The sequence below is a fragment of the Marmota marmota genome, unplaced genomic scaffold, assembly GCF_001458135.2.
Source record: "Marmota marmota marmota unplaced genomic scaffold, marMar, whole genome shotgun sequence".
In the NCBI taxonomy this organism is placed as follows: Eukaryota; Metazoa; Chordata; class Mammalia; order Rodentia; family Sciuridae; genus Marmota; species Marmota marmota.
In genome coordinates, this window is record NW_025999853.1 from 15,239,173 (window position 1) to 15,257,228 (window position 18,056).

Sequence of the window (18,056 nt, forward strand, 5' to 3'; positions counted from 1 at the left end):
GATTGAACTCAACCACTGAGCCACGTCCCCAGCCCTATTTTGTATTTTATATAGAGACAAGGTCTCAATGAGTTACTTATAGCATCTCACCCTTGCTGAAGCTGGCTTTGAACTTGCGATCCTCCTGCTGCTGGAATTATAGGCGTGCACTACTGCACCGGGCCCAAAGTATGTGTTTTTTAAGAGCAAAGTGAATGAGAGATTAGGGAAACCAGGAGTAAGGAGAGAGCGAAAATTACATATGATCTTATGACAAGCAGCTCAGAAATTAGAAGCAGAGAGAACAGATTTATACTATTCTTGTGAATATACCTTATAAAAAAGGAATATTCTTGACTTGCCTTTTATTAAAAATTGACATTGTTCTGCTTAGTTTTCAGGTTCTTCAAATGTTGTGAACAGAGAGTCGTTTGGATTATGTGTTTCTCAGACAGACTGAATAAATGCTAACAATGGATAAGTGCAAACACATTGGGCAGTTGCAGCTTGCTCCAGACCATTCCATCCTCAACCCTCAGAAATGGTATTGTGTGGACTGCAATACAACTGAATCTATTTGGGCTTGCCTCAGCTGTTCTCATGTTGCCTGTGGACGATATATTGAAGAGCATGCACTCAAGCACTTTCAAGAAAGCAGTCATCCTGTTGCACTGGAAGTGAATGAGATGTATGTTTTTTGTTATCTTTGTGATGATTATGTTCTTAATGATAATGCAACTGGAGACCTGAAGTTACTACGAAGTACTTTAAGTGCAATCAAAAGCCAAAATTATCACAGTACAACTCGTAGTGGAAGAGTTTTACGGTCTGTGGATACAAGTGACAATTCTTTCTTCTTACATGATGGCACCCAATCTCTGCTTCAAAATGAAGATCAAATGTGTACTGCCCTTTGGCACAGAAGGAGAATGCTCCTGGGTAAAATCTTTCGAACTTGGTTTGAACAATCACCCATTGGGAAAAAAAGGCAAGAACAATTTCAGGAAAAGATAGCAAAAAGAGAAGTGAAAAAAAGACACCAGGAATTAGAGTATCAAGTGAAAGCAGAATTAGATAGTATGCCTCCAAGAAAGAGTTTACGTTTGCAAGGTCTAGTTCAGTCCACCACCATTGAAATAGTTCCTGTTGAAGTACCACCACAAACTCCACTATCACCAGCAAAAGATAAAGTGATATCTACCTCAGAAGATGTGAGATTTAAAAAAGGCAGTGACTCTCCAGTCAAACGAAGACCAATAGGAACTCCTGGTGTAACAGGATTGAGAAATTTGGGAAATACTTGCTATATGAATTCTGTTCTTCAGGTATTGAGTCATTTACTTATTTTTCGACAGTGTTTTTTAAAACTTGATCTGAACCAATGGCTGACTGTGACGGCTAGTGATAAGACAAGATCTTATAAGCATCCACCCATAACAGATACAGTAGTATATCAAATGAATGAATGCCAAGAAAAAGATACAGGCTTGGTTTGCTCCAGACATCCAAGTTTATCATCAGGACTAAGTGGTGGGGCATCAAAAAGTAGAAATATGGAACTTATTCAGCCAAGGGAGCCAAGTTCACAGTACATTTCTCTTTGTCATGAATTGCATACTTTGTTTCAAGTCATGTGGTCTGGAAAGTGGGCACTGGTCTCACCATTTGCTATGCTTCACTCAGTGTGGAGGGTAATTCCTGCTTTTCGTGGTTATGCCCAACAAGATGCTCAGGAATTTCTTTGTGAACTTTTGGATAAAATACAACATGAACTAGAGACAACTGGTACTAGGTTACCAGCTCTCATTCCCACTTCCCAAAGGAAACTTATCAAACAGGTTCTAAATGTCGTAAATAATATTTTTCATGGACAACTTCTTAGTCAGGTATGGATTTTTTAAAATCTTATTTTCATCTTGAATTCGTAAAGTACCAGAAATGCACATTCTGTATGCATCAAGGTTGAGCTTGTTCCACTTCAGGTCAAAATGGATTGATTTTATAAGTGTGTATAAAGAAGTCATTTTACAGTTTTTTCCTTCATGTATCGTTGGAAAATAGTTATGTGTTCATGGAATGAGAAGCTTTTTGAGGGGAGGGGGAAATTAGGAAACAGAACTTTCTAGGTAAATAATAGTACATTCATTCCAGGGGATTAAAGATGCTAATGTTCTGTAATACGAGTGGTGTACACTTAAGCAATTTCTTTTTCTTTCTTTCTTTTTGGGGGGTGGGGGTGGGGGAGTGTATGTGGCATTGGAGACTTAACCCAGGTGTGCTCTATCACTGAGCTACGCCCCAGCCCTGTTTTATTTTTGAGACAGGGTCTCACTAAGTTACTGAGGATGGCCTCAAATTTGTGATCTTCCTGCCTCAGCCTCCCAAGTCATGAGATTACAGGTGTGTGCTACCCTGCCCAGCTAATACTTGAGCAAGTTCAGGGATCCTTGGAGTACTTTCTGTAAAGCCAGAGGGTCAGAGACTTTTACAAGTAGGTAGGAAAATTTTAAGATAGACAAATGTAATTTTATCTAGAGTAATAATCCTAAATGGTTTTCCTCTATTTTAGTTACTGCTATAACAGTTTCCTCTTTTGTAAAATGTTTCAGTTACAAACTCAGATTCTAATTGAAGGCTCTCTATAATGAATGAACTGTTACTAGAAGTGGACTCTCTTCTTCTCTATAGCACACAGCTTTGCTTTTATTTTAACTGAAATAATTAGGCCTTTAAGTCATCTTCTTCCCCCTGTACACCTAGCTGTATTTTTCAGCTCAACTTTCCATTATGATACCACCTTTTGGGGGTTTTTTGTTTGTTTTGTTTTGTTTATCTTTTATGGTGCTGGGAATTGAACCCAGGGCCTTGTGCATGTGAGGCAAGCACTCTACCAACTGAGCTATATCCCCAGCCCCCTTCCTTTTGTTTTTATAGAACACTTTTCTAGAATGTTTCTTTAAATAGTTCAGATGCAGTTCTTATAAGGAATAACTGAAGTTTCAGTTTAATGTTTCAGAAATATAAAGATTCAACATTATACCAATTAGCAAATAAGGGTTAACTTTTTTTATCAGTCTTTTTTTTTTTTTTTTTTTTTGTACCAGGGATTGAACCCAGGATTGCTTAACCACTGAGTCATGTCCCCAGCCCCTTTTTATATTTTATTTTGAGAGAGGTTCTATTAAGTCACTGAGGCTGGTTTTGAACTTGTGATCCTCTTGCCTCAGCCTCACAAGCTGCTGACGTTAAGGCATGTACCACTGCGCCTGGCTAGTCATTTTTATCTTTTCTATGCAAAAGCTTTAAAATATACTGTAAGTGCAAAATATAGTTGTAGAAAATCTGTATAATACAGGAATTATATAGCAGAAAAAACATTCCCTTCCTTGTCCTATAACGGCATAATTGGTAAAACTTAATATTTTGACATAATTCCTTCTAATCTTTTTTCCTGCACATATTTTGTACCATAATTGACTTTAATTTAGTATTAATATTAAATTAATATTGTAAGGCTTTTCCATAGTCATTAAAAATATTTGATCATTGTTTTTAGCTGCTTGGGAGGCTGCGGCTAAAGGATAGCCAAGTTTAAGGCCAGCTAAGGCAACTTAGCAAGACCCTGTCTTAAAATTTTAAAAATTTTAAAAAGGACTAGAGATGTAGTAGCTCAGTGTAAAGCAGCACCCCTGGGTTAAATTCCAAGTATTCCCTCCCTCACACACATGAATTGATCATTCTTTTCAAAACATTTTAGTGTCTATTATATGTTTGTTTGTACCCTAACTTTAATCCCTACTTGACTTTCAGATTTTGTCATTATTATAGTATCATGATAAATTAATGTAGTTTTTCTGATGATCTCTTTATGACAGAGTCCTAGAAATAGAAGTACTTTATCAAAAGTTAGGACTTTTGATACTTAATGAAAACTTTTTTTTTCAGAAAGATTTTTACCATTTTATATTTCCAGGAGTGTGAGAATGTCTGTTTTCCCCCTCTTTTTCCTTTATAAATGAACTTTGAAATTAATGAAAATTGTTACACAAACTTTGCTTCTCTTAACCCATATTGGGAGCAAGGACAATTGCTGGGGATTGAACCCAGGGCCTTACACATGCTAAGCCCATGCTATACCACTAATCTACACCTCAAGCCCCTTTTCCTTTTAAACGTGTAGTAAACTCAGAAAACTGGTTCACAGGAGATTCCAACAGTTGCTGGGATGGCTTTTATTTCTTTTCTTTTTATTCAAGAAACTTCTCAAAAGGTTAGGCCTGGTGCTAATGAGTCCCCAGACTAAACACCAAGAGTGTTCTTTGTGTCAGTTTGTTATATCTAAAACCTGTAGTAGAACTGGCTTCTTCTTTTTGTTGCCCATGCCAGGAATGTAGCTTATATGAAAGAGTTCCTTTGTGATATTTGTTAATTGTTAGCCCTTAGTCTGTCTTCAATTATGTGCAGGATTGGTGGCATTAAATCCTGTTGTATGTTTCAGTGAAGTTACTTTTTTTTTCCTTCCCTTCCATTTACTGTGTTGCTATATAAGTTGTTAGAATACTTTTTTTGTGGTTTTGTTTTTTTTGTTTTGTTTTGTTTTTGTTTTTTTCATGCTGGGGATTGAACCCAGGGCCTTCTTGGTGCATGCTAGGCAAAAGCTTTATCACTGGCCTACATCATCCCCAACCCTTTCTAGGTTTTTTATATTTGGATAGGGATTATATGTAACTTACGTGAAAATATGATATTATTATTTATATGTATTCTTTTGAAATTACTAGTTGGTAGGGCTTCAAAATCTGCATAATGAAATTTACCAATAGTGTTTTACTTGTACTGTGTTTAAGATGGTGAATTGACGTGCTAGGAGTATAACTCAGTTCTGGAGTATATGCCATGTGAGATGACCTGAGTTCGATCCCCAGCAAGCACCCTGCCCCCCATAAAAGATGGGTTGGGTTTAGAGGTTATAGGATTTGGGGTGATAAAGACAATCAGTAGAAGATGAAGGAAAAAGGGCAAAGGACCTGGTGCCTAATAACATAAAATATGTTAAATTAAGTGCATATAAATATATTTGTGATGTGTATATATATACACACGATATGTGTACACAGACACAATGTATGCCTATCAAATGAGCTTATAGTTAGAACTTTTGCGTAAGTTCTAGATTTGACTTGCATTGGGGCTTTTTGAAGGCCTCATAGTTGAAGCACACTAGTTCATAATGGGTTTAATGATAATCTTTTGGAAAGAAAAATTAGAATTTTTTCTAACAAGACTATAAAGCCAGTAATTCAGCATTTTAATGGTGCATTTTAGAAGAAATACTTATGAATTGTCAATGACCTCTAAGTGAAAGGAATTGGTGTTTCAACAGAATTGTAATCTGAATAACTAATATTTGTATTTACAGGTTACATGTCTTGCATGTGACAACAAATCAAATACTATAGAACCTTTCTGGGATTTGTCACTAGAATTTCCAGAAAGATACCAATTCAGTGGAAAAGATATTGCTTCCCAGCCATGTCTGGTTACTGAAATGTTGGCCAAATTTACAGAAACTGAAGTTTTAGAAGGAAAAATCTACGTATGTGAACAGTGTAACTGTGAGTACAGAATATTTTCTGCTTTTCTAAGATTAACACAAGTGAGAAGAAGCTAGAAGAAATTCCTTAAGTGAAAATTCATGTTTTTAGTTCATCAGAAGAAATTAGACTAGACATCTCTACAGTATAGTTGGCATTTATGAACTATTTTGCCTTATTGATGACATTAAACAATTTTTTATCCTATAGTCAGTTGAGAGAAGAAATTCATAAAATAAGAAATTTAAATTTGACATGTAGAGTAGAATAAAGTGGCAAAGGAAAGCATACCACGTGAATGAAATTTGCTTTATGACAGTTTTGCTACATATCAAAACATTGTTATGTAGATTATGTATTTACGTATTTATTAGAAAATAATATGTAGCTGAATTATTACTATGTCAGTTGGCTTCATAAAAACAGATTCAGAACCATCTACTGACTCTTTTGTATTCATTGTTGTAACTGTTGTGGATATAGAGTTAACCAGTGCTCAATATTCCTAGTGGAGGAAACGGACAATTAACATCCATTAAGAACCAGGTGCAGTGACATACCCCAGTAATCCCAGCAGCTTGGGAGTATCATGGGTTCAAAGACCAGCCTGGGCTACTTAGCAAGACCCTATATAAAAATTTTTAAACAGGGTAGACATGTAGCTTAGTGGTAGAATGGTTACCTACCATGTGTGGGTTCAATCAATAGCACTGCAAAAATAATAATAATTCCAATATGATAACTCTCAGGAGCACACAAGAACCCCACATTAGAAGATGAACTAGCTAGGGCTGGGGATGTGGTTATTGAATGCTCACTTAGCACCGGAGAGGTTGCTGGGTTCAATCCTCAGCTCCACATAAAAATAAATAAATAAAATAAAGGTATTGTGTCCAACTACAAATAAAAAAATATATATTAAAAAAAAAAAGATGATGATGATGATGAACTAGCTGTCTCAAACAGAAGCATCTATTCCAAGAAAATACTATCTAAAACCACATCAATACATACATGTCAACATATACGTGGTATTTTAGTGTTTATTATACACTTTCAGATATTATTCCTAATTTCCATGTCTCAGAAAAAGATTCTAGAATCTAATCTTTTCTTCTTTGCAGTGCTGGGGATAGAATCCAGGTCCTATGCACATGATAGACAAGCACTCTACCCATAAGTATGTCCCAAGCCCCGATGATAAACTTTTAATGGAAAAGATTTTAAGTTTCAGCGTTGATCTTATCAATTAATGTGATAAGATCACATTAATTGATAGTTTTCTAAAATGACTTTAATTCATGTTTTTCTGCGTACTGTCTAATATGAGTTCTATTCTGAAGGTAGTCTAAGATGTATAAGGTTTTAGAAAAAAAATGTATAAGGTTTTAGAAAAAATTGACTACACCTTTGTCAGTTTTGTTATGATGAAGTGTGTATTTTCTTGCACATAAGTGTTAACAGTCCCAGATGCTTTCATTACCAAATTTGGGGTAGACTGATATTTATAGTTTTATACTGAGTTCGCATATATCTACTGGGGCTACCGCATAGTGGCCTAGAAGAGCTGCTTGAATACACAAAGGCAGAGGTTGAAAGTATTGAGTCAGCTAGGTGAGATAGTGCATACCTGTAATCCCAGAGACTCAGGAGGCTGAGGCAGAAAGATAGTAAATTCAAGGCCAGTGTCAGCAACTTAATGAGGCCCTAAGTAATTTAACAAGAACCTGTCTCAATAATAATAATTTTTTAAAAGGGGGGAGGGGCCTGGGGATATGACTCAGTGGTTAAGCACCCCTGGGTTCAATCACCAGTAAAAAAAAATAGATTTCAGAAAGACACAANCATATATATATATATATATATATATATATATATATATATATATGAGTCAAGGAGTTGGCATCCTTTGTATAGCTACTTGTGGACCATAAGGTTGTAGGAGAAAATCAAGATGTAGGAATAGGATATTCATCAGTAGCCAGGTACCTGGATCTTTGGGTGCTTATCAACATGGCAGAAAGATTTCTGGTGGTCAGAAGAGACAGCTAGAACACAGCTTTATGGTGGACTTATTCTGCCTCCTACATGAGAAGCAGCTGCTGCCATGTCTGGAGTCAGAGTTAATGTTCAAGTTGGAAAAGTCCTGGACATCAAGAGCAAACTTTGCTAGGCAATGGCCCACCAGAAAGCCAGGACACAACCAATCCCTAAAAAGAACACTAGAGAAGTGGAAGGGACAACAAAAATAATCTCAAATTCTATTTGTCTAAGATCTGATGCTAAAAGAGCAAAAATAAGATACCTTGAGTGAGGGAACCCTTGAATGCTCTGCTGGAAGAGGTCCACTTTCTGAGGCCAACAGCCAGGACTGGGGTAGACCCCCAGGAAGGGTGGAGGGGTGTTCTGGACAGTAAGGACCCTGTCCCCCCGGGGTCCTGATTAGCCTCAGTAAACAAGTGACCGCACATTTTTTAACAGTTTGGGAAATGTGTATTAAAATTTTTAGAAGGAAAATTTTAGATTTTTCCTACTAATTGGCCACTTTTAAATATGTGGCAGTATACTTCATTCTTTCATTTGCATAATTTTTATGAAATCATGTGCTTATTTCTAACTTGTCTAGCTTGTTTCATTTTTTAAACTGTGGATCATAAGTTCCATGTTTTTATCACTAGCACAGTACAACAGCTGTAGCACAGTAAGTGTTCAATTAGTTCATGTCTGAGTTAAGTAAAAAGGATTTATGCAAATTTTCCTTGTATCTTTAATTTGATTTTCATTCTTTCTTTGATATAGCAAAGCGTAGAAGATTTTCCCCAAAACCAGTTGTACTCACAGAAGCCCAAAAACAGCTTATGATATGCCACCTACCTCAGGTTCTCAGACTACACCTCAAAAGATTCAGGTTAGTAGAAGTAGTACCAGTTGCCTACTAATTACACACTTCTAACTTGGTTATTGCCTCTCACAATGTTTTAAAACTCGAAAGAACACATATGATGGATTAAATTTTAATACTGTATACTTGGCTAGCAGATGACTAAGGAAAAAAACTAATACATTGTGGCTAACCTTGTTGCTAAAACTAACCTTCTATTAGCATTTCTTTGTAGAATGCATTACTGAGGAATATCCTTACATTTTTGTCAGCTATATGCTTGTAAATTTAATGATGTTTAATGTTCAGCATTTTCAAGTATAATTTTTAAAAATTTAACCTATAATTTTTTTGGAGTGTTTGACATGCTTTGTGCTTGAAAAATATGTGATCAAAAGCATAGCAATTTGGGCTAGAGATGTAGCTCAATGGTAAAGCACTTGCCTAGTAGGCATGAGGCTCCTGGTTCAGTCCCCAGCACCAACCCTGCCCCCCAAAGGATAGCAATTCAATTCAAAGTGGTTTTTAGAAAGCCAAAATCCTTGCCTTCTGAAATAATAAGGTAAATTAATTGGCAAATCTGTTGGTTAATGAGTAAATGACTTTATACTTTGTGTGAACTGCATTAACCTGAGGAGCTATTTTCTCTTAAGGAATGAGACCCTCTGAAGTTACTTAACATGCAATGGTTTGAAAGCTGTCTAGCCCATGACAAATTACTTGTTGCTATTTGCCTTTGTAATTAAAAAATACCTGTTTTTTTTTTTTTTTTTTTTGTTGTTGTTGTTGTTGTTGTTGTTTTTGGTGTGTGTGTGTGGTGCTGGGGATTGAACCCAGGGCCTTGTGCATGCAAGGAAAGCACTCTATCAACTGAACTATATCCCCAGCCCCCCAAAATACCTGCTTTTTAAAAATTCAAATACTTTAGTATAGTAAAATTACCTCTCTCTCCTCAGTACTACTTCCCAGAATTGATTACTTTAACATTAATCATTCAGTTATTTATTTTGCTGTTAAAGGTCTAATCAGCAGCATGCCTACAGGTGTTCAGGAGGAAAAGGTCAGCTTCAACAACTTTTAGTGAGTCCCTATCTCAAAATTTTTTTTAAAAGCCAGGATGTAGCTCAGTGGCATAGCATACAAGTTCAATCGCCAGTACCACACATACCACAAATATAATCAGCAAATACCATGTGAAAGTTTAGAGAATTTTTTGTGGGTTGTTGTTTTGTTTTGTTTTGTTACCAGGGATTGAACCCAGGGCCATTTAATCACTGAGCCACATCCCCAGCCTTTTTTTTTTTTTTTTTAATGTTTGGAGATAGGGTCTTGATGAGTTGCTTAGAGCCTCACTAAGTTGCTAAGACTGGCTTTGAACACTCAATCCCATCTCAGCCTCCAGAGCTGCTCGGATTAGAGGCATGTACCATCATGCCCAGCTTGTGAGTGCTTTCTGATTCAAGATATTCCATATATTCAGGCATGCACAGAAATAATGATGCAGTAGAAATATATACACTGCATATAAATATACTATCAGAGATTTGGAGGGAGGGATTTAGCAGATGTCTAAAACTTTCCCAAAGCCTTTCTGAGGGTTCCTCTGGGGCTTTATATCATTCAAGTCCCAGTTCATCTGTGGCATCTTTAGGGAAGTCCTCTCTAAAGTAGCACCCAACCAGCCATCTGTCACAGTATCCTATTTTTGTTTAACAACAAAACCTATTCTCTGCAATTAAGTTGCTTGTTATTTCTCTCCTCCTACCAGGAGGACAAACTCAGTAGACTTAGTGTTTTCATCCCTATATCTCAAGGCCCAGAACCATGGTCCACACATAGTGAGCCCAAAAATATTTATTAAGCAAATGAATGGGGTATATACAGAAGGAGGAGCACTTTAGTCAAAGGGAGCCACATGAACAAAGATATGAATGAAGGAATAGGGTAGAATTTACAACAAAAGGTTTAGTGAAAAATGAGATGAGCCCTATTATTGTGTATAAAATAATGTGGACTGAAAATAAGTTTACCTAGGGCAGTGGAGATTGGAGGGACAATGTATGTACATAATATAACATTCTGCAAAGATAGACTTGAAAAGATTTAAATTTTTGTGATTTAAATTGGTACTTAGTTGGTAACTATAAACTGTTGAAGGATTTCCTGTTCTAATTACTGCTTTAATTCCATCATGGGTACTTCTTTAATCTGACACTTGAAGATCTTAATTCAGATTTGTTTGACATTCCATGTCCCTTCATCTTCTATCCAAAACATTTTTAACTCTTAATACCATTTTTGATTCTAGAAACTTTATCTTGTCTCTACTGCATTTATCTTTCTCTATTCTCTTCATCTATTCAAAGTACTATTGTATTTTCCAGAAGATAAAACATAAAACATGTATAAAAGATAAATCCCAGTTTTTTTTATTTTGGAGGGACACACAGTCTTTTTCTCCAAGAATTAGATATAATTTTAAAGTAGCTTTGTAGAGAGAAACATTTTACTCATATTGTAAATAAGCAAAAATATATAGATAAAAACTGTCACAATTAGTTTTAGTAATTGTACTCGGATGATATGTATAGAAAGTGACAGGACTCCACAAATGTATTAGAAACTGAGGGCCCCACACTTTATAGATTACACTGTAAAACACAAACACCAGTACCATACTTCCATATTAAGGACAATGGGAAAAAGTAAGCCAAGATATAAATTTGAGTAATTGTCTATACAGGCAGTACAAATAGACACCTAATTATAGTATGTTGGAATAAATTACCAAGTTGCCACATGCATAAAGAAAAAGATTTCACTAACAATAGAGAAAAAATATCCAAAAAAATAATAACTTTAAAAGTGGCATCCTGATATACATCACTATAGAGCCAGTCACAGGGGAAAAATTAATAAATTCTAATAGAAGTTCAAACCAATATAATATATACTTAGCTACATAAGCAGAAAAAAAAGTTTATCATAAGAAGTTCATCCTCAGCTGGGCACAGTGGCACATGCCTGTAATCCCAGTGACTCTGGAGGATTGCAAGTTCAAAGCCAGCCTCAGCAACTTAGCAAGGCCCTAAGCAACTCAGCAAGACCCTGTCTCTAATAAAATATAAAAAAGGGGGCTGGGGATGTAGCTCAGTTGCCTCACATGCATAAGGCCATGAAGATGAACACAAAAAAAGTTCATCTTCATTCTGTGAATGATCTTTGCAGCCAAGTAAAATCTTCATCCAAAGCATTTAATAAGTGTTAATTTCTGAATTTTCCAGATAATTTCCTCTATAGCAGTTTAAATGGTACAATGGTTCACACCTGTAATCCCAGCCACTGGGGAAGGCTGAGGCAGAAGGATCACAAGTTTGAGGCCAGCCTGGGCAACTTAGCAACACTGAACAACTTAGCAAGACCTTGCCTCAAAACAAAAAGTAAAAAAGAACTGGGAATGTAGCTCAGTGGTAAAGCATCCCGAGTTAAATCCCTAATGCAAAATATAAAAATGGGCCCACCGGTCTTTAAAATATTGAGCTCTGTAGAGTGCTTGACAAGCATGTGGGAGGCTCTGGATTCACTACTAGTACCCACCACCTCCCCCCACCCAAAAAAAAAAAAAAAATCTATTCTGCAAACTTGAACCTACTATTACATTCATACACCTTTTACTTTTGAGTTATGAGTTACAATAGGAATAAATACAATTCTAAAATATTTGAAAAGCAACCCAAGTTTTACTAATGATTGTCAAAAAACCTGGTAAGATGTAAACTTTTTACATTTTCAGTAGGTTCATGTTGTTTAGTCCCCTACCAAAGGAGCTGGGATGGGAGGTTGCTGTGGGCTTGGCTTCTTTGGTTTCATCATCTTGTGGTTGACAACTCTAAATGCAAATGGAAAACTTCTCTCTCAACATGTCCTGATCTTTCTCATGTATGTGTGTTTATGTATGTAGGTATGTAGCCACACTTAAATATATACAGTTACAAAATTTTGTTTAATGATGAATGTATCTTTAAAATACAAAAAGAAGTAATGTTCAAAATAGTGATTGCCTCTGGGGAAAAGGGAAGAGTGGGATTGGGAAAAGCAGCAGAAGTCTATGAAGAAGCATAAGAAGTGAAATATTTCTCATATATCTTAGAAATACTTTGTGTCTACCTCCCAGTCCTATTTCCTTCACCTCTTAGAAGAAAGCTATTACGAATTCTGGGTAGTGTTATCTTGTTCTTTATCATTTTATTTTACCAGCATAAAAATTTGGGTAGCCAATCTGTTATCAATAGGAGAGTAAATATTTTCTATTCAGATGTCTTACTAGTGTTTTAAATTAACACAGAAAAGTAACAAGGTTTGAATATTATGGTAAAGCTAAAGATATACATAAAGTGAGGATAAATGATAGAAGCTTCTCATATTAACCAAGTCCCATTATTTTATGTGTTGATCTTCCCTTTTATTAAAGTTCTAGGTGCCTTGGATGCAGGATATTTATACATTTCATAGGCAGGATGTACTGTCAGTTTCTGTACTCTCACACACACAGTATTTCTGTGACTTCTGGTTACCAAAATCCATGGGGATTTCTCCCCATCAAGAAAGAAGTTCTACAACAGACCCCAGCTGGGTGTCCTCTAGTTCAGTTAATTTTGACACTACAACTGGAGATAGAATCAGATCCCACAGGTTGAGAGTTTAGCCCCACAGATGGGCCCCTACTTCTTTTAGTCGGAAATCCAGACTTACAGAAGTCTAGACTTGTTCAGGGTCCATTAATTTGCTAATTTAAAAAAGTCCTTGTTCAGGGTCCATTAATTTGCTAGAGGGGCTCACAGAACTCAGGGAAATATTTAAGTTTACCCATTTACCACAAAGGTTGTGTTAAAGGATCCAGATGGATGAGATGTGCAGAGCAAGGAGCTTCCGTACCTTCCCTGGCACATCACCCTCTGGGAACATCCACATCTAGCTATTTGGAAGCTGCTGTAGTCCCTTTTGAGTTTTTTGTTTTGGGTACTAGGGATTGACTTGGGGAGCTTTATCACTGAGCGATATCCACAGTCCTCTTTTTATTCATTTTTATTATTTTTGTTTTTGCAGTGCTGGGAATCAAACCCAGAGCTTTGCACATGACAGACAAGCACTCTGCCACTGAACTATATCCCCAGCTCTATTTTTTTTGACATAGGGTCTTGCTAAGTTGTGGGGGCTGGCCTTGAACTTATGATCCTCCTGCCTCAGCCCTCCCCAGTCACTGGAATTACAAGTGTGCACCACCATACCCACTCCTTTTGCGCTTTTATGGAGGCTTGGTTGATTAAATTACCAGCTAACAGTGTTCAGTTTCCTGGAGACAGGAGATAGTCTGAAAGACACAACTAGTACCCGTCTCTGAAGCTACTTAGGAGCTTCTAGCCACTAGTCATCTTGTTGGCATTCAAGATACTCACTGGAAGGATTCCAAAGTCTTAGGAAGCTGTATGTCAGTAAGTGAAAGGAAGAATATTTCACAATATCACAGAAATACACCATTTTACATAGTACTAAGCATTTCAACATTTACTTTTCTTTCTAAACCCTGTCTATATTCCTCTGCCTTTTTTCTATTGTTTGTCTGAACTTCAAGTTTTAATACTTTCCATGTATTTATCGTTTGTCAATGTCATCCTTTCCCAAACCGGATTACGTTCTTTTTAAAGAACATAATCCCCCCACCCCGTAGCTCCAATTTATAGTATGCCTATAAGAAAAACATTGCTTGCCATGTTTAGATCCAATAATGGGAGGCATGACCAGAAGATTGAGAAAATCACAATTTAGGGACATTATTAGAATCCTATCAGTAATGGATATTATCCTGACTTACATACAGGCAAGGTCAGTTTCAAAATGTTTCTTTCTTTGTTTTTAGTTTAAAGAGCTCTGAAATGTTCCAAGAAAATGAGTTTTTCCCTGTTTGGTTTTCTTTCCTTCTCATCTGGCCAAGAAAAATGTGTATTATCTCTCTCATCTGGGGTACCCTTTCCATACTGTAGTAAGACAATAAGAGATAATAAGGAATTTTGAAAAACTCTTTGGAGCCTTGACTTTATCTATTAGAAGAGAAAAATGCCCTTAGGGCTATATAATTTTCTAAGAGCTAATTTTCCTATATGTCGTCTAACTCACAAGGCAAATATGTTTTTTGAAACCTGATTGGACCTCTTTAGATTTATTTAACACCTAAATATCTCCATTTATACCCGACTCATCATTAAAAGGAAAATTATATACATGTTTTGTTGTTCTTTTTTAAATTCATGTGCTAATTTTCCTTCCTTTTGCTGATTATTTTACTTTGTTCTCAGGTGGTCAGGATGTAATAATCGAGAGAAGATTGGTGTTCATGTTGGCTTTGAGGAAACTTTAAACATGGAGCCATATTGCTGCAGGGAGACCCTGAAATCCCTCAGACCAGAATGCTTTATCTATGACTTATCTGCTGTAGTAATGCACCATGGGAAAGGATTCGGCTCAGGACACTACACTGCCTACTGCTATAACTCTGAAGGAGGTATAGATAGGAAAAGTTATTTTATCTTGGGTTAGACTTGGATGCTGGATTTCAGGCTTTAGCAATTTGTAAGTTGGCCACTAGATAATCTTAAACAAAGCCACCTGACCACTTTTCTCCTTAGAATGTTTCTGAAATGCTGGGAGTAGTTCCCAGCGGCTTAGAAGGCTGAGGCAGGAGGATTGCTAGTTCAAAGTGAGCCTCAGCAATTTAGCAAGGCCCTAAGCAACTCAGTGAGACCCTGTCTCTAAATAAAATGCAAAAAAGGGCTGGGGATGTGGCTAAATGGTTAAGTACCCCTGAGTTCAATTCCAAGAAAAAGAGAGAAAAGAAAGAAAAAGAATGTTTCTTAAGTATGCTAGTTTAAAGGGGGTGGGGGGCAGGGGCTCTGGCAAACACCTGAAATTCCAGGACTAGGGAGGCTGAGGCAGCAAGATTACAAGTTCAAGGCCAGCCTCAGAAAGCACTAGGGACATAGCTCAGTGGTACAGCACCCTTAGGTTCAATCCCCAGTACCAAAAAGACCTTGGGTTTAATTCCCAGTACTGGGGGGAAAAAAGGGGGATGGGGTGGGGTGAGGAGAGGTTGTGTAGAAAATAATTGTATTTTCGTAAGGTTTGCAGTAATAGTATATTTTCTGAAAGTCTGAAATACTTTTGAGGATTTAAGGGTTTGGGGGACACAATACTGAAGGTGGTCTTGCTAATTAAAAGTCAGAATGTATACTTTTCTTAAAGACATGCTTCCAATAGCAGGGTCCTATGTTTATTCCTTTTACTTCAGTTCATTTTGTTAACATCTAACACACAGATCACAGATATACAGAACAAACTTAAAGAGTACAAGTTTAATATACATAATGTAGTTTTATTTGTTGTCTCCATGACCCTTCTAGGGACAGTATAATCCTATCAGAAGTGATTGGATTAGACATTTCACTATTCCCATTTTGGTACCTGAATAAAGAATGAACCACCACCACCAGTACCCACACAATAAATAATGTGACCAACACACATACACACCCCTCTACAAAAAGCCCAGATAATCCACAAAGGAATTAATTCAACACTGAATTACCAGGAGTTAGTTACATACTGTAACATACTACATGAGCTGTATTTCTCATTGGAGAAATTAATTGCTGAGAAAATTATTTTTCTTTCAGAAAAAGCTTAACTTTCAGTAAAATTTAGCTTTTTATACTAGAAACTTCTGAGGTTCCTTTATAAACATCCTATTTCTATGCTTCACTCTAGGGTTCTGGGTACACTGCAATGATTCCAAGCTAAGCATGTGCACTATGGATGAAGTATGCAAGGCCCAAGCTTATATCTTGTTTTATACCCAGCGAGTTACTGAGAATGGACATTCTAAACTCTTGTCTCCAGAGCTCCTGTCTAGTAGCCAACATACCAATGAAGAAGCTGATACCTCTTCTAATGAAATCCTTAACTGATCCAAAGATAGTAGGGCTTTCTTCTTGCAATTTGTATATATACTTTTTAAAAGGGCTGACTTAAAATTTTGAGCTTCATTGTATTTTTTTTTTACTTTGAAATCAGTGCACACTACATTTACATTTTGTATTTATGACAACTTTTTATTTTTTTTACAGAGACAGTGTATCAACTGCAGGGAACTAAACTTTTTTCAAGTACTCAGAGTTTTAAACTTTTAGTGTTTACCTCAGACTAGTGTTACCTCTTATTTTGATGTCTTAATTGGCTCATATCATGAATTTGTGCAATCTACTAAAAAAATTTGGGAGGCATTTTATATACATTTGTTACTTACCTTTTGTAACTATTTTCTATACAAATTCAAAATAGATGGAAAATTAGACACTTTCTTCACAATGTCTTAACCAAACGAAGTTATTTCTTTCAGGCTATTTGTGTATTGAATATCTGCCCCTTGAAGAGAATTAAACTATATAATGAAAGTGAAATATCCAGATATCACCTTAATACTCAGCAGTCATACTCACTGATGTTCCTGAGGCTTCATGCATTACAGGGCTCAAAAGATATCTTGTAAATTTTGTTTCAGTAATTGTTCTTTATTTGGCAGAGTCAATCTGCATTTAAATGAAAATGGCAGATTTACAAATGGTGTATTAAGTGAACTTTGCAACTAAGGACATGAAAAAATGATGGCTGGGACTTATGATTTGTCGGCAGCAAACAGGTTCTAATAAGGCAGATTCTAATAAAGCAGTCATTAAAAAAATTGAATTTAGCAAAACAATATGATGTAATACAAATGTAGTTTATCCTGGGTATGTGTTTATTTTATATTTGATAACATTAGATTTCTTAAAGCTTTGTATCCTTGAGATGTTTAGTTCAAAGGAATAAGAAGTCTCAAAAAACTGCATAGGTAGAGAAGGAAAATTCAAAATTGGCAACTGGTTTATATACCTAGTGTCTCATTTTTCTAAAAAACTGAAGCCTGGATTTTTTACTCTTGCTAGGATTATGTGACTACTGGAAACCACTTAAACAGGGGGCCCCAATCTTTAAAAAAAAAAAAAAAAATTACCTGAACTTGAATTTTACTAAAAACTGTGAGACACTCACTTTACTCTTCTCTAATAATCTCACTAGATGTCTTTTTAAGTCCTACTGCTGCTCCCTTACTCAGAAGGGAACTTCACTAAACTCTGCACATCAGTTCTGTAAGATCTTAAGCACAGTGTTAATTGCTAGAAGATGATTTGTCCCTTTAAGTGGGTTTATTTGCAGCTTGAAATCTAATGAAAAATATCATCCTGTAGAATGCTCTTGGCCACTAGTGCTTGTATGTAAGTATAAACTTGAAAGAGACCTCCATTAGCACATTTAAGTTTCACATGTCATCTGGGGAAGTTGATAACAAAGTGCTATGAGAATTTATCACTGAACAAATTATTTGTGCCAAAAATACAGCTGGAACATAAATGACTAGGTTTAAAACTGTTCATTTTCTGAACACCTATGCAAGTTGTTACCTCTATTGTTATATATTCTTATACCTCATTAAAGATTTATGTGGTCAAGAT

General features: G+C 36.2%; 1 protein-coding gene across 1 annotated transcript; it reads left to right on the forward strand.

The window, feature by feature from the left end:
- Positions 1-378: 378 nt before the first annotated feature.
- On the forward strand, positions 379-16,848 carry Usp44 (ubiquitin specific peptidase 44). Its single transcript, XM_015482646.2, has 5 exons — positions 379-1,865; positions 5,399-5,594; positions 8,373-8,481; positions 14,808-15,013; positions 16,273-16,848. Exons 1-5 carry the CDS (start codon positions 444-446, stop codon positions 16,470-16,472), a joined length of 2,133 nt encoding a protein of 710 aa, XP_015338132.1. The 5' UTR covers positions 379-443; the 3' UTR covers positions 16,473-16,848.
- The last annotated feature ends 1,208 nt before the right edge of the window (positions 16,849-18,056 follow it).

Coding starts and splice junctions, on each gene's coding strand:
- Usp44 (XM_015482646.2), top strand. CDS start 444: ATGCTAACAATGGATAAGTGCAAACACATTGGGCAGTTGCAGCTTGCT. Junction 5,595..8,372: donor CGTATGTGAACAGTGTAACT/GTGAGTACAGAA, acceptor TCTTTGATATAG/CAAAGCGTAGAAGATTTTCC. Junction 8,482..14,807: donor CTACACCTCAAAAGATTCAG/GTTAGTAGAAGT, acceptor CTTTGTTCTCAG/GTGGTCAGGATGTAATAATC.